At 55.8% G+C, this 16,028-nt stretch overlaps 1 protein-coding gene across 1 annotated transcript in view; it reads left to right on the top strand.

Moving 5' to 3' along the window:
• Positions 1–13,543: 13,543 nt before the first annotated feature.
• TUBB4A (tubulin beta 4A class IVa) overlaps positions 13,544–16,028 on the top strand; it is a gene marked incomplete at its 3' end in the record, with an annotated part of 4,207 nt that continues 1,722 nt past the window's right edge. Inside the window, exons 1-3 of the mRNA XM_059387634.1 lie at positions 13,544–13,727; positions 14,259–14,367; positions 14,478–14,588. Coding sequence (XP_059243617.1) covers positions 13,671–13,727; positions 14,259–14,367; positions 14,478–14,588 — 277 coding nt within the window. The remainder of the gene's footprint in view (positions 13,728–14,258; positions 14,368–14,477; positions 14,589–16,028) is intronic.

The raw sequence follows: 16,028 nt of genomic DNA, 5'->3' as shown, positions 1-16,028 counted from the left end.
TGGGTCCCCTGCGTTTTATTTTGTTGTATTGGGCCTCCTTGGACAATGACGGGAAGCACGCAGTGATGCTGCTGGCTGTTGGTGGTGCTAGCAGGTGCTAAGTGCTTCCTGTATCTGAACTGTTTATAAAGTGTGACACCTCAGCTAGCGAGGCAGCCACACCTGGGGATTTGTTAGTTATGCAAATTCTAGCACCGCAAACTAGACCTGTTGACACTCCGGGAGCAGAAGCTCAGTTATCTGTGTGTGGTTGAGCCCTCCAGACCAGGATTCTGGCGCTGGCCTAAGTTAGAGATGCCGCACTGCCTTGTACCAGAGTCCTCCCTTCGCACCTGCCATCCCTCTGGCTGGAATATCTTTCCCAGGACAGCAGGCAGCACCTCTTTCAGGTTCAGGTGGGTAGACAGCATGAGCTGAGCACCAGGTTCTTCTGGCGCTTTCCTGAAAGCCCACTGCGGTGACAGCTCAGCAGTAGTTTTAAGACTAAACCGAGATTATTAGCCAGCAGGGCGGGAAGCCAATGTCTCCCCAGCAGAATTCCACCATCAGCATCCCCCAAGGCTCCCCGGCTGTGGGTAACATTCCCAGCCCCTCCCAAACCCCCCCCAACTCCAAAAGAGAGTGTGGTGAGTGGCGGAGAGTGAGGAGTTTGCTTCAAGCTGATCCCCAAAAGAGACACTAGCTTTTCTCCCCAGCAGGTGGAAAAACAGCCATTTCTTTCACAAGTAGGCAGAGAGAGAGAGAGAGAGAGGAGGAAGCAGGCTCCCCGCTGAGCAGAGAGCCCGATGGGATGTGGGGCTCGATCCCAGGACCCTGGGATCATGACCTGAGCCGAAATCAGAGGCTTTAACTCACTGAGCCACCCAGGCGTCCCCCAAACAAGCCATTTCTAATGTTGCTTTTTGCTCAGGAGAGCCAGAAGGACAGTTCCTGGGCAGAGGAAGCCATCTGAGAGTAGAAGAATCACACTGGAAAACTGACCCCTGACTCCAAAGGCAGGAGCTGAAATTCTCCCCACCCCAACCCTCATCCCCACTCAGCACTCAGGACTGGAAAGATGGGACAGTAGAAGACCCCTCTCCTAGGAACCAAGCAAGAACCAGTCCATTTATCATCAAGCCCTACCCCATAGCAGGCCACAGCCAGGGAGCTGACCAAAGGGGGTGTTTGGAAGACCGCAAGCATCACCTTCTCTGAGGACCCAAAAGAAAGCGTCCTGCCCTCTGGTCCCGGGTCTATGGCCCCATGGTATTTCCTTGGTAGCATTTCCACCATCGGAAATATCCTCGCTCATTTTGTTTCCTGGTTTGTTTTGCCCAGGAGATTGTTATTTCCTGGAATGTCACACCTCCATCTGCCCTAGAAAACTACCAGCCTCCGTAATATTCCCTGAATGAATGAAGTACAGGCAGTTGCCAGCATGGGCTCTGGAGATCAACAAATCACAGTCCACCAATGACACATTTTATTCACTCATCGTTTACACATTCATAGTTTCTGGTTTTAAGTGGCGGGGAAACGTCAAAAGCAGATTTCATGGTACGTGCAAATGATATGCAATTCAAATGTCAGCATCCGCAAATAAAGTCCGAAGGACACACCCACACCACAGTGCCCGTCCATTTCCATGTCGTACCTTTGCCATAGTATGGCAGGGCTGAGCACTGAGAGAGAGACTGGCCCACAGAGCCCAAAATATTTACTCTCTCTGGTCCATCTTGAAGGCTCAATGGAGGGGAGCTGGCGTCGTCTGGTCTTTGAAATCTTCCACAACCCCAATCCATGGTCCTTCCCAACAGGACCTAAGACGCCAAAGGTTGAAGTCACTTAGCCTCCATGACTCATGGTGACTGTTCGGAACTCCTTACACCCAGGGGCTCGATGGAGATCTATACATTACCCCCAAGGAGGGGAAGCAGGCGCTCCCAGCCCGGGGAAGGCTCAGGCCACAGCCAGGGAGTGCCATGACGTGCTGCTGTGGTCGGGACATCTGAGCCAGGCAGCCCTGCCCAGCACGAGGCTCTCAGCGTCACCCCGCTAGAGCCCCACCTTCAGTGGAGTTGCACCTCTAGGCTCAGCCGTCTCCCCAAGGGGAGCGTGGGCCGTTTTCCTCGCCTCTGGGGTAGGACCTGACTCCTCACCCTTACCACCGTAGGGCTCAAGGGAGGGACTGGGCAGGAAGTAGTTGGAGGGAGGAGCACCTTCCCTCCCCACTAGGAGGCCCTGAGAACAGGTACCCCCTCCAGGAAGTGTGCCTTGATTTTTCCTAGCAAAATTCATCTCCCTTTCCTTGGGTTCCACATGGCCCTCCAGCCCCTACCTGTGGCTGATACCCCCCACCCCAGCCGCCTCTGTCAACTTCCAGTTGGCCTGGATCCTCCGTCTCCCCCAGGAAAGAGGTGAAGCCTAACAGAGGACATCAGTGATGTTTGCTGAGTAAGTACACAAGTGAGAAGGCAAGCGAGTGAGGAAAGGCATGAATGTGGGCGTGTAAACAAGCAAAGAAGAAAGGGAAGGAAAGAACCTGATCGAATAGAGTTGGCCTTGAGCTATTTTGTTTGGGAATTTTTAAAAGATTTATTTATTTGACAGAGATCAAGAGAGCACAAATGGGGGGCAGGGGCGGCAGAGGGAGAAGCAGACTCCCTGCTGAGCAAGGAGCCCAATACAGGACTTGATCCCAGGACACAGCGATCACAGGACCCGGGGATCATGAGCTGAAGGTAGACCCTTAACCGACTGAGCCACCCAGGAGCCCCTAGCCATGACCATGTTAACGGGTGTTGAAGGAGGAAAGAAACACCGAAGGGGGAATCGTGTTGTACAAGTTAGCCAAGTCTCTGGGAAAGCTGGGTTTGGGCCTCCTCAGCCCTAGATCGGCCAGGAAAGCGTAGGGCCCAGCATACGCCTGTATACACCACAGGTGTTGTGTATACACTGCAACACACAGCAGTACAAAACAATTACACTTTGTGGAGTTAGGGGTGCACAACCAGCTGGTTTGGAATTGCATGATTCCAGTGTGATGCTGCATGTTTAGGACTGAGGAACGGAGGGGGTCCCCTGTGTGCACAGGTGTGTCTCTAACTGAGGAACAACAGAAGCACGAGATCCAAACTACTCCGGTTCCAATCCCAGCTCTGCCCCAACTACTCCGGCTCCAATCCCAGCTCTGCCCCTTGCTCGTTGTGTGATCCTGAGCACATTCTCCCTTACCTATGCCTTGGTCTTCCCCTCGAAGATGTGTGGCTCACAGCAGTGACCACCTCCTGGGATTATCATCCAGGATAGGGAGCCAGAACGGTGTCCTACAAGCAGTAGGGGCCCAGTGAGGTTAGCTACCATTGCTGGCAGTCTGGTTCTCCTTGTGATTCGATGCCAGCATCGATCTTGAGAACACACCACTAGGCTCCAAAAACGAGGGCAGACATCCTGGACGGAGAAACGGAGAGGCAGGAATGTCTGTTGCAAATGTGTTTTCAGGATGCAAATAGCCAAAGTCGTCATTAAAAAAGAAATGGCCAGGGTGCCTGGGTGCCTCAGTGGGTTAAGCCTCTGCCTTCAGCTCAGGTCATGATCTCGGGGTCCTGGGATTGAGCCCCGCATGGGCTTTCTGCTCAGCTGGGAGCCTGCTTCCCCTCCCCCTCTCTCTGCCTGCCTCTCTGCCGACTTGTGATCTCTCTCTCTCTCTCTCTGTCAAATAAATAAATAAAATCTTTTTAAAAAAATAACAAATAAAAATAAATAAATAAATGGCCAGAACAAGTCTGGTAATGAAGCCGTGGAGAGGGTTGAGTCATCTCCTTGGGGCTGGATAAATATCTCTAACTAAGGGTTAAGTACGCTGCAGGATGCTATGTACCAAGAATGCTGTTTTGTGTTAGAGAGAGCGGAGATGTAATTGCCACAGCAGATTTCTAGAAGGTATAGAAAAAAAAAAAAAAAACACAGACACACACAGGATTTGGGGGTGAGCAATGTGGCTCTTTCACTGTATGTACTTTTGCCCGCTTGCATTTTCCATGTGCTACTGTTTTGCTTTGTTTTGGTTTTTTGATGTTAAGTACGGAATTGTGGTCAGGTGTGCACACACGTAGAAAGAAACCAGTAGCCTGAGCTGAAGAAGGGAAAATTTAGCACTAGTGACATCAAAGGCAGGAAATGGTGTTTCCCTGCTGAGAGCAGTAGAAGAGCACAGGGATGGGGAAGACCCCGGCAGACCAGGGCCAGCCCCTACGACCCCTCAGAAGGGACTGGCATGAGAAGCCAGATGACTGTGCTGGGAAGGGAGACCTCCCACCCCAGGAAGGAAGTCCCAGCAAAGCCACAACCTGGAGGGACTCTCCAGCTCACCAGGAAGGCAGCCACAAGGCAGACACATAGGGGTACCATAGGTGCCCCCATTGTCATAGACAATCATACAAACCAAGACACAAATCAAGACACACTCAGACACACCGTATAGACACTCACTCTCTCTCACGCACACACACACTCACACACACACTGAGACACATACCTGAACACATAATCATACATACACCAGGGCAGCCACTAAAGCTAGCCCCAGGCACACACAAGGACACACCCGTGGCCGTGGGCACACCTACCCACTCACCCAAAACAGCCTCCAAGAGACTCAAACTCTTCGGGATACGCAATCAGAGACTCACAATATCAGATACCCAGAGGCCACCCAAGGCATGCAAGTCACACAGTGACACAAGCTGACCCAGAGAGACAGGCAAGACACTCGAAACAAAGGCACAAAGTACAAGGGAACACAACCGAAGGAACCCAGGCCCCATCCTTCAAACCGTCCAAGATCCACCACCCCCTAGTGGACCAGGCTCCACTTGCTCGAGGAACCTCTAGGTCTCTTGTCTTGGCAGCGGCACCCAGTGTAAGCCGCGGGCGACCCCTGCTGGCCCAGGCGCCTCAAGCCCGGGCTGCAAGGCCCGGGGACCGTGGGGGAAATCGTGGGGGCGTCTAGACTAAAAGACTAAAAGCTTCTAGGTCTTTGGCATCACATGCAAAGGACGGTGAGGAAAGAGCGTGGCGACCCGGGAGCAGGGAGGCGGGCGGCCGGAGCCTTACCAAGCCGACCTTCAACACAGGAACAGAGTCGGGAAGCCGGAGTGGGACGGAAGACCCTCGCCCGCCCCCTCCACGCAGCCTGCTCCGCGCCCCCGCGGGGTGCTGCTCGCGGTCCTAAGGAAGACCGAGGGAGCCGGAGGCGGACTCCCATTGGCCAAAGTGACGCGGTGAGGGCACCCGCCCGGACCGGGCGACCCGTCGGCGCACAGGAAGGGGTGCCGGTCCGCCCCGGACGGCTCTCAGCCAGAAAGTGACCACCAAGCAATCACCCAAGTTCTGGAATGCCCGGGGCGGAGACTGCTGGCGCAGGAGGAAAACCGACCAACTCCAATGTAACTTTGACCCTAAGAAGGGTGAGCCCGCCCCTTCCAGGTCCGACCCTTCTCACAAGCCCTGCCCATTCCCCAGCCCGCCCCCTCGTTTCCCCCCGCCCCCCCCCCTCCCTCCCCCCCCCCGCCCACCCCACCTCATTGTCCCCCAGGCTCCGCCCACTCCCCCCGTCACCCTTCCAGGCTCTGCCCCCTCCCCAAGTCCCGCCCATTTCCCCAGCCATCCCCTTCCAGGCCTCGCCCCCTCCCCAAGTCCCGCCTACTGCTCCGTTATCTCCCTAGGTTCCGCCCACCCGGCCCCCTTCCAGGCCTTGCCCCTTCTCCCAGTCCCGCCTACTTCCCAGACATCCCCCTTTCGGGCCTTGCCCACTCACCAAGTGCCGCCCACTACTCTGTCATCTCCCTAGGCTCCGCCTACTTCTCCAATCATCAGCCCTCCCAATCCCGCCCATTTCTCTGTAATCCTCTAGCTTGGGTCCCGTCCCCCCATCAGCCTTCCAATCCCGCCCACTTCGCCGTCATCCTCAGACCCCGCCCACTAGCCCGGCTCTCAGATTCCCAGGTCCTGCCCACCCTCAGTTCCGCCCACTTTCCTTTCTCTTTAACTTCGGCGCGTTCCCCTCCCCCCTCAGCCTCCCAAGTAAGCCCTGCCCACTCTGCTGCCCCGCCTACTTTTCTACCTCTCGGTCCAGCACCACCTTCTTCCCAGGCTCCGCCCTTCTATTTCCTATCTAAAAATCCTCTCGCATTTCCTGGGTTCCACTTTCGAGAACCCTGGGCCTCCTACCCTGGCTAAGCCTTTACCATCCCCATCCCTAGTCTAACTGCCCTGCCCACAGTGGTCTTCACTGCCCAGGCGCCATCCAGCTCACGAACTCTAACCCCAGGCCGGGTGGGTGTGCCCACCCTGTCGTCCCCACAGTCGATAAATTCACCGCATGCAATCCTGGCCTTGCCCCAGCCGGTGATCCGGGGGCCAGGGCCTGTGGCCTGGGGACCTGCTCAGGACACTCCTGCCCTACCTGGGCCGCACACCTGGACCGCCATGTTGTTGGTGGCTTTGGAATGTTGTGTCTGCTGCTGGGTGAGCCCCTCCCCACCAGCCTTAAGGGTCCCCAGTGCCAACAGCCAAAAATCGGTAGAGGGGGTTCTCTCTGCCTGTTTTTATGCAAGGGTCTCTAGATTGGGGGCTGGCTGCACGCATATATGTGTGTGTGTGTACACAATCACACACACACACGCACACACGCACACACGTGTCACATGACTTCACGTCCCTGGGTTCATCTGTGTATTTCTGGGATACTGGGTCAGTGTGAGTCTGTGTGAATCGGTAAGAAAGGGTCTCTCCACAAGTGTGACTTTGGGAGTTTTCCTGTCTTCCTGGGTCTGTGTTCCCAGAAGAGCATTTGGCTGTGCGTCTTTTTCCTTTTTGTCTGTCTTGCATTTGATTTTATTTTCTCCTTTCAACCATTTTCTTTTTCAGTCTTTCATATGATTTTGTTCGCTGTATGTCTCTTTGAGTGGTATCTCTGAGTCTGTCTGTGTGTCTGGAGGGGGTGTCTGTATTGTGTACGTCCGTGTGTGTTTGTATGTCTGTTGTATGTGAGGCTCTGGGTCTCCCTGTGTGTCTGAGGTTGGTCTGTGTTGTGCTTATATGCACGTGAGTGTAGGATTCCATGTACGCGTGCTCGGGCATGCATGTCACACACACGTGTGCCTTGGGTCTCTTTCCACATTGGGCTCGGTCTGTACTGAGGTCTGAGTGCAAGAGCTTACCTGTATGTATCAGACGTGGTGGTGTGAACGTGCTTCTCTGGGCCTCTGTGTTGTGGGTTATGCTATTGTGTTTTCGTGCCATGTGTTATATTGGCTTGGAGAGGTGTGTGTTCAGTATGGGTGACCCCTACAATTGCACTTGGCTTATAGGCGCAGGCGCCTGACTGTGTAACTGGGTTGAGGTAGATCTGATGGCATTTCTGTAGCCTGGTGCATGTCTGGGTCTCTATGGGCCTACATGTGTTGTGGGTATATTGTTGCATTGTGTGCCTGCGTGTGTATATCTGAATCTGTGAGGAGGTCAGACTGGGTGATTGTACTGTGTCACTGCGGACATCAGACTGTGTGCATGGCTGTCTCTCTATGGCCTGAGCTTGCCTGGGGTCTAGATGTGTGGCTGGCATCTCCCCAGTGGCTACAGCTGGTGACCAGAGCCCCCTCACTGGGAAGAGGAGGGCAGGCTGGGACACAAGATTTGCCCTCTCAACCCAGGAAGGGAGTTGAGGGGCACTGTGGGAAGCTGGATTCCAACTCCCTAGTCCCACCAGATTCAGTGGGCAGTAGGATGACCGGGTAGCAGGCCTGGGGGTGGGTCTTCTGACAGACAGCCTCAGGCAGCACCCCCTGCCCTCCCTGACGCGTGTCAGACCCTGTGCACACACAGCGTTCACACCAGCATCTCCCAGCTCAGCTACAGAGCCGCAGATACAGGCACGCACACACACATACCACACTTCCGTGAACACACAGGACAGACTGGCCAGAAGGCCTAAGGGGAGTAGGCCTCGGGTCTACCTGCTTAACCTCCCTCTCCACGGTAAGGGGCTGGCCACCTTCACCCCATGCAGGGGTGGCAGGTCCTGGGCAAACTGTACCCCTTCTTCTGGCAAACTGTGGGCCAGAGCCAGGAGGAGGTACCCACTCTTCCTAATACAATGGAAAGCCTACGAGGAAAAGGACAGGCCCACCCTTTGTTGACACAGAAGAGCCTGAAGCACAGGAGGAAGCTCAGCCCCTCCCCCGCCCCCAGACAGGGAAGCCCACCCCTCACATTAGTAAAGCAGGATGTCCTACTGCTCCCTTTCCTGGGGAGTCGGGAAACCTCCCTCTTTCAAACCTAGAGGGAACATCCTGCCTCTTTACCCTGGTGAAGGGGGCAGCCCCACCATTTTCAGGCCTGTGGGAGGAAGTCTGCCCGTTTCCGGTAGAGCAGGAAGTCCCGCCCCTTTAGATACAGGACTCCTGCCCGTGTCCGACATTAAATAGGGGGATGTCCCACCCTTTTTCTTGGTGAAATGGGAAGCCATGCCCTTCCGCCCCGTGTAGTGGGAAACCAGCCCCGCCCCTCCTTTCCACATGAAGTGGGAAACACAGTCCGTCTGAGACAAAGGGTTGGGGCTTCCCACGCCTGTGGCAACTGTGCCCCATGGTGCTGAGCCCTCCCCACTCCGGTGTGACTCACAGATCCTCCTGGGAGAGATGCTCTGGGTCCAGGACCTGTATCTGAGCTCACCAGCCTTCGTGAGCAGCACCCACGTGGCCGTGGTCCCCAGGCACCTGGGCAACTTCATATTTGGTGGCCCATGGGTCACTTAAGGCCCAATTCCCGCCCGACCCCGCTTCCTTTAACCAGAAAAGGAGCTACCTTACCAGTGATACCTGCACCTGCTCCCAAAGATGTCCTCGATGCCAGGCAGGTGGGTGGGCAATGAGGGAACCCAGGAGGCAGCCCCACCACACCCCAGCCCCATCTGAGTTCAGCCATTGTCAGCCCTCCCCCACCCATCTCCCAGAAAGTTCTTCATTCTGAGCACGTCTTCATGGAGATGGACTCCACCGTGTGTCTGGTGGCGAGTGTTAGCGGGAGGCGGGCCACACACCAGGCAAGGCCAAAGAATGTTCCGTTGTCCTCCTCCCCCTCCCCACACACGCTTGGTGCCAGCAGTGCCAGGCACGGCCTCCACAGAGCTTGTGTGTGCCCCTGGAGTTGGGCGGGCAAGAATGGGGAGGGCCCATCTCCTCTTAAGGCTCATTCAGCATCCCTGTCCTAGAACAGCAACTTCCAGAACTCCCTGTCTCCCCCCTCTCTGCAGCTGGAGAGGGCCCATGCCAGGCTGGGTTTTCATGCCCAGGGATGGGCTCTGCCAGGGGCAGGGGGAAGGGAAATCAGACCCAGTGGAGGTGAAGGTCTAAGGTCTGGGCAGTGAAGTGACAGGAGTAGTGGTGGGGGGAGGTGCTGGGGGAAGGGAGCCTCTGGAAAGGAGTCAAGGACTCACAGAGCCAGAGGACAAAGCAAGCACAGACTCGAGTGGTGCCATCAGATTGCACACATCGGAGTCAGCCCCGAGCATCTGGGCAACGTGGTGGGCAGACACAATGGCACAGACAGAGGCCAGGCCAAGCAGCACGTCACAGTCACACGGCTCATACCAGCTACTGGTCATGCCAGCAACATTTTCCTCCTGAAAGATAAGACCATACAAATACCAGCTTTTTCATTTTTCTTTTTTTTAAAGACCAAGCAACAAAATAACTACCGCCTGCCGAAGTGATAAACGATCAGGGGCTTTGGAGCTGGAGTGTATGGACTTTATTCCTAGCCTCCACTGTATATGAGATAGTAAACCCCCTAAAGCCTCCATTTCCGCATCTGTAAAATGGACTTGCAAACAGCACCTGCCTGCTAGGGCTGTGGTTTCATGGGCTCAGACTTGAATGAGCTGACACACTCAAAGCACTTCGAACAGGATCTGGCTTAACCATCACTCTTATCATTACTAATAGACAAAACAGACTGCATCCCCGAGGTGGATGGGGGGTTGGGATGCATGTCGGCAATGCCTCGAGGCTTACAGGTGGGGTGGCAATGTGGCCCCCACATGGTGGACGGGTCACATAGAACTAGAAGGTGGGTCTTCCCTGGTTTTGCAGACCTCAGAAAGGGTGGTCACTTTAGTGCGCAGAATGTTCTAGGTCTCTGGGAATTCTCCACCTCATGAGGATTCCCCAAGTGCTGATGCCGGATTTCTCCCTGAAATGCTCAACAGCCATGTCCCTATTCCTCCTGCTTATTCCAAGGAAGTCAATTAACCTGGTGTTTTAAAATGGGACTTCTTTTGCTTTCTGTTTTCCATTTCAAAATCGGGAGCCCCATGCCTGCTTTTGGAAGGCTCCCTGATGAGACCGGCTCTTTCAGTTGGAGATGTGACAGGGACCAGAGGCAGGAGTACTGGGCCACAGTATGGGCTTCTCCATAGGGTCTCACCTGACTGTGCAGGAAACCCTCGGCTCAGCACCCTCCATTTCTCCCAGGGCTAGCGTGTCGTTACTAGCATAGCTCTCCCACAGTGATGGTTTCAGGGACCAGAGCCAATAGCCTCTTTGGATGCAAGAAATCCATTTCCATACAAAACTGGCAAGACAGAACCCCCTACCTCACACCATGGCTGCCCAGGCAGGCAGGGGGCGCCTGGGTGGCTCAGTGGGTTAAAGCCTCTGCCTTCAGCTCTGGTCATGATCCCAGGGTCCTTTGATCAAGCCCTGCATCAGGCTCTCTGCTCAGCAGGGAGCCTGCTTCCCCCACCCCAACCCCCGCGCCTGCCTCTCTGCCTACTTGTGATCTCTGCCTGTCAAATAAATAAAACTCTTTTTTAAAAAATGCAGCCACAGGGTAGAGTCCCTGTCCACAGCCACTCCTGGGGCTCCGAGATGCTGCCCACCTGCCCCCCAGCTCTGTGGGTAGGCTGGCACCTGGAGACCGAAAACCCAGTTCTTCATGACCCACCATACAGCCCCTTTTCTCGCCCCTGGCTCTATTCACTGGCTACATCCGGATCTTGGGACTCCTGGCACCACTCGTATAATCTGGTCTCCGGATTCCCACAAGGAGTCCTGATGGCTTTCTGGGTGGTGGGTGATACCATGCTACCAGGGAGGGTCTGTTTGCCTGGAGGCCATGGTACACCGGGCACTTTTTAGCTCCCGGGAAGGAAGCATGGGAGAGGTCAGACCTAGGAGCTGCAGCCATGGGGGACAGACAGAGGACATCAGCCCACCCCAACCCTCTTCCCCCCCTTCCCAGCAGGCTCTCTCCATGTCTGGCATTGCCAGGTCCCAGCAGCTCCAGGTGCTGGCAGCGCCTTGCTCTCCTTTCTCTCCCTCCCTTGCCCTCCCTCCGCTGTTCCAAAGACCACCAGGGAACCCAAGGGATGCCCTGATGCAGAGAGAGGTCAAGGGCACAGCAGGGCCATACTCTCTGGAAACTGTTTCTTTCCAGGTGGGTTAATCCAGGAAACCCTGCTCTCTAGGGCTCAGTCCATAACCCAGATCAATCCTGCCTTGGTGGGGTGACACAGGAAACCCCATTTTTCTGGGGTTGACCCCCAATTCAGGCCCTCCCAGCAGAGGCATTTCCATTTGTATGTTTTGGGGTTTTTTTTTTTAGGACTCTTGGTATGTTAAAAAAAAAATTTAAGAAATGCCAACATGGAGTTTATGAACTTTTGATACATATTAACTTGGGCCAGTGAACCTCCATGTCTTCAGGATCAACTGTTACCAACACGCTGGGTCATAACCTCAAAGGTCTAAATCAGGGTTTCTCTACTTTGGCCTTATTGACATTTAGGGTTTCAATACTTCTTTGCATTAGGGTGTTGAGCAGCAAGCACCTCCCTGGATTACAGAATCCCACCCAAAGAGACACTACCTTCATGACCTCCAGACCTACTGAGGCCCGAGGCTGCAGCAGGCATTTAAGCACACATCTGAGTGGGGCAGTTAGAGGAAGTGACTCTCAGACCCGGTGTGTGTGTGGGGGGGGTCCCCCTGGTCTATACCATGTAACAGCTGTTTAACCCACCAGAAATCTATTCTGAGGTCTAGAGTGAGCTAGGGGGGGGTCTCAGTTTTTTCCCACTTGGCAACACAAGGTTTCCCAGAACTCAACACTACTGCCATTGGGTGCCAGATCATTCTTGGGACCCCGGAAGGGTTGTACAATCCTGGGCACTGTAGAATGTTTTGGCGACATTCATCCACTAGATGCCAGTAGCGCACGTACACACCCCATCCCTGCATGACATTGCCAAGTGTCCCCAGGGAGGGCAGAATCACCCCCTGTTGAAAACCAAGGGGGGTGGTGTCAAAACCAAAAGCCACGGGCCAATGTGAGGCCCCAGGCACACTGCCAACCCGACTGACCTCACCCCCACCCCACAGTAGCTGGAAACCACAGGGCATGTGGAGGAGGTGAGGAGGAGGCTTCCTGGGAAAGGCAGAGCTAGAGGTCAGGAGAAGGTGGCCCCAAGAGGTCTGGCCTTCCCTTGAGGGTCAGCACAGGAAGTCCCTCCCAGCCGGATCATGACTGTAACACTAACAGCTACAATTTCTTGTTTACTCTTCGCAGAAAAAAATTGGAGCCAGCTTGCTGTTAACTGGGCCCTCTCATGGGACCTCCCAATGGCCCTACAGGCGGGCATTCTTGACTGCCCCATCTTGCAGATAAGGAAATTCAGCCAAAGACAAAGTGGCCTGTGCAAGGTCACAGAGCTAACAAGAAATGCAAAGGTAGGGCAGGCCTTGTGATGAATGACAATACTGGAGCAGAGAGGGGTCTGGGGGGGGGGGGGCAAGGCAACCCCCAGGGGCAGGAGGGGGTGCTAATCATCCACCCCGTGCAGAGTCCTGCTAGAAGTCTTACTCCTTGATGTTCAACCCCAGGCAAGGCTGGGGCTGCCCCAACTGCCACGACCCAAAGCCCGGGGGGGTGGGGGTGGTACCGTGTTCCCTACAACCTCCATCACCTTCCAGAAGCATCCCCAGCCAAACGTGTTAGAAAAATCTTGTTACTTACTATGCGGCTTCAAGTCCTCCGGGGACTGCCCGCCCCCCTCCCCAAACACACCGCAACTCTGGAGCCCCCAGCGCGGCCCCACTAGGAGTCCTCTCAGTTGACGCCAGAGACCTGAATGGAATGGGGAGGCAGGCCACGATGGGAAACTGAGGCAGGGCCGCCCTGGGGGTGGGTGGGAGGAGGGCAGGGGAGAGGCCGGCTGTCTCGGGTGCTTGTTTAGCCGTATCTCCGCAGGAGCCGGGTCACCAGGCCGCGCTGGGAGCCGGAGATGGTCTGGTGGAGTTTGGGGGGCTTCATCCCACGGCCTGCGGTGGGGGAACAAGTGGCCCTGGAGTGGCCCATCCGGTGCCCCCCGAGGTCTCCAGGCACTGGACGTGGTGGGGGAGGGGGGAATCCCTCCACCCTCTCAACCTCCGTCCCGGGGCGGGACCAGGGGGCGGAGCGGGCCGGTGACCCGCCGTGACGCGGGCCCCGCCCGCTCATATAGAGGCGCCCGGGGGGCCGCAGGGACCGTGCTTCGCCGCCGCCGCCGCCGCAGCGTCTGCCTCGCGTCCCGCTGCCGCAGCTCCCCCATCAGCACCGCCGCCGCGTCCACCATCAGCGCCACCGCCATGCGGGAGATCGTGCACCTGCAGGCCGGCCAGTGCGGCAACCAGATCGGAGCCAAGGTGCGCGGGGGATGGGGCGTCGGAGGCCGCCGGGAGTAGCGGAGCGGGCCCGCGAGCTCTGCAGAGCTCCCCTACCTTGGGCCCTTCGGAGGGATGGGGTCCCCAGGAGGCCAGCACCCCAGGGACGGCTGGGGGAGGAGGGCGGGGGCAGAACCAGGCCGGGAACAAAGAGGGCGATGGGGGTGGGGCAGAGCCCTCTGTCCGCTGGCCACAGCTGGCTTCACAGCTGGCCCACTGTCCTCTTCACATGCACAAAGAGACCCTGCCCCTCCCCGCGGCTGCAGCCTAGGCGAGCTGACGCCGGCAGGAGAGGCTGAGGTGATGACTCTGCCCCACCCCGCCCCCACCTCTCCCTTCTTGCTGCCTCACCCCTGCCTCCCCACCATGCCTCCCAGTCCCCCATTCACCTTGCTGGGGTACAGGTTGGCAGCTAGGGAGGTCGTTGGAGGTCGTGGACCCAGAGACAGGGACAGGCCTGGCCTCCTGTTTCCCTTCCCTCTGCCCTTAACACCAAAACCACCATCGCTCTAGTTTTGGGAGGTGATCAGTGACGAGCATGGCATCGACCCCACCGGCACATACCACGGGGACAGTGATCTGCAGCTGGAGAGAATCAACGTGTACTACAATGAGGCCACAGGTAGGGCTCAGGGGCACCTGCCAGAGTGCGGGCCAGGAGGCCGGGAGGGGACAGGATGCTGGTTCCTGGCACTCCCGCACCCCAGCTGCCCTCCATCTGCTTCCCTGCAGGAGGAAATTACGTTCCCAGAGCCGTGCTGGTGGACCTGGAGCCTGGCACCATGGACTCTGTCCGCTCTGGCCCATTTGGCCAGATCTTCCGGCCTGACAACTTTGTGTTTGGTGAGTTTTAGGCACGAGAAGCCCCCTCCTTTTTCCTTTTACTTCCAAATGCTTGGTGAAAATTCTCCACATGGCATGGGAAACTCAGTGGTAATCACAGGGACCCACAGCCCAGTGCGGGAGATGGCAGGGCAGTCAGGGCTGTGAGAGGGGACACACAGGCCACTGTGGGAGTCCAGGACAGGCATGTGATATGGGGGAGGGTGCAGAGAAGACTTCCTGGAGGAGGTGGCATTTGAATTTAACAGTATGGACCTGAGCCAGACTGCCTGTGTGAAAATGCCAGCTCGGCCATTTCATGCATTCCACAAATAATTTATCGAGCACCTACCACATGCCAGAAGCGGTACCCCCAGATGGACAAAGCAGATGAAACTCTCTACCCTAAGGGACCCAACCTCCTGATGGAGGGAGATGGGCAACAGAGAAGAAAAATAAGTACAAATCAGCCACTGACTGAGTCAGCTGGGGGACGTCCACCGGGCTCTTTAATCTCTCTGTGCCCCAGTCTCCACATCTTTAAAATAAGGGTTATAAAAAAGACCTACTCTTCGGGATCTCAGGATGGCCAGGCTTAAAGCCATTCATATGTGTAAAGCACTTAGAACAATGCCCAGCAGAGAGCACAAGGTAAATAAGCAAGTGTTGTCTTCACTATCATCATCAGTTTCTGCAGTCTAAAACAGGAGCAGTGCCAAGCAGCACTTAAGGGAGGAAAGGTGTGCAAGACAGAGGGAACAGCACGTGAAAACAACAAGACACATTTGCAGCACTCAGGCTCAAGGAGCAAGCACACTCTGTGAACAACTTTCTCTGAAACCTTTCCCAGCCCCTCCTAGGTCAGGCTGGCTGCATAACGCCCACTTGGCCTCAGACCCCAAGCTCCACCCTCTCCCCCAGCACCCCAGGGAACCTCACTTCCTCAGAGCCGGGTTAGAGTCTGAAGTCTAGGCATTGACAGAACAAGCTGTGTGACCTTGGACATGCGACTTCCCCTCTCTGGTCTAGGTGATGATTCAGCAATCAAATCAATAATGATATGTATCAATATCATGATATGATACGATCAATATGATCAGTATCAATAATGCTACTGTGTGGGTATAGCATGGGTATGGCGCACAATATGTCCTGAGGATCTAGCTGTGGAAGGACTAAATAATGTTGGCCAAAGGATGTGAGGGATTCTAGGATGACCACGGTTGGCTCCATCGGGGCTAAGAGAGTCTATGGTCTCTGGGAGAGAGGGTAGGGAAAAGGCAGTGGAGCCAGCTGGCAATCCTATTTTCTCTAAGGCAATGACATGGCACAGAAACCTGAAGGAAGAGTCAACCATGTGAATATCTGGGGGGGGGGGGGGGGGGGGGGCGCCCCCGCGGTGAAAACGCAGGGCGGACGCTGTGAGGAAAGCGGCCGCGGGTGGGTGCCCGCTGACATCCA

This window comes from Mustela nigripes, chromosome 2 (genome assembly GCF_022355385.1).
Source record: "Mustela nigripes isolate SB6536 chromosome 2, MUSNIG.SB6536, whole genome shotgun sequence".
NCBI classification, from domain to species: Eukaryota; Metazoa; Chordata; class Mammalia; order Carnivora; family Mustelidae; genus Mustela; species Mustela nigripes.
The sequence above is the reverse complement of the archived record's forward strand: the minus strand, read 5'-3'. Positions and strand labels throughout refer to the sequence as shown.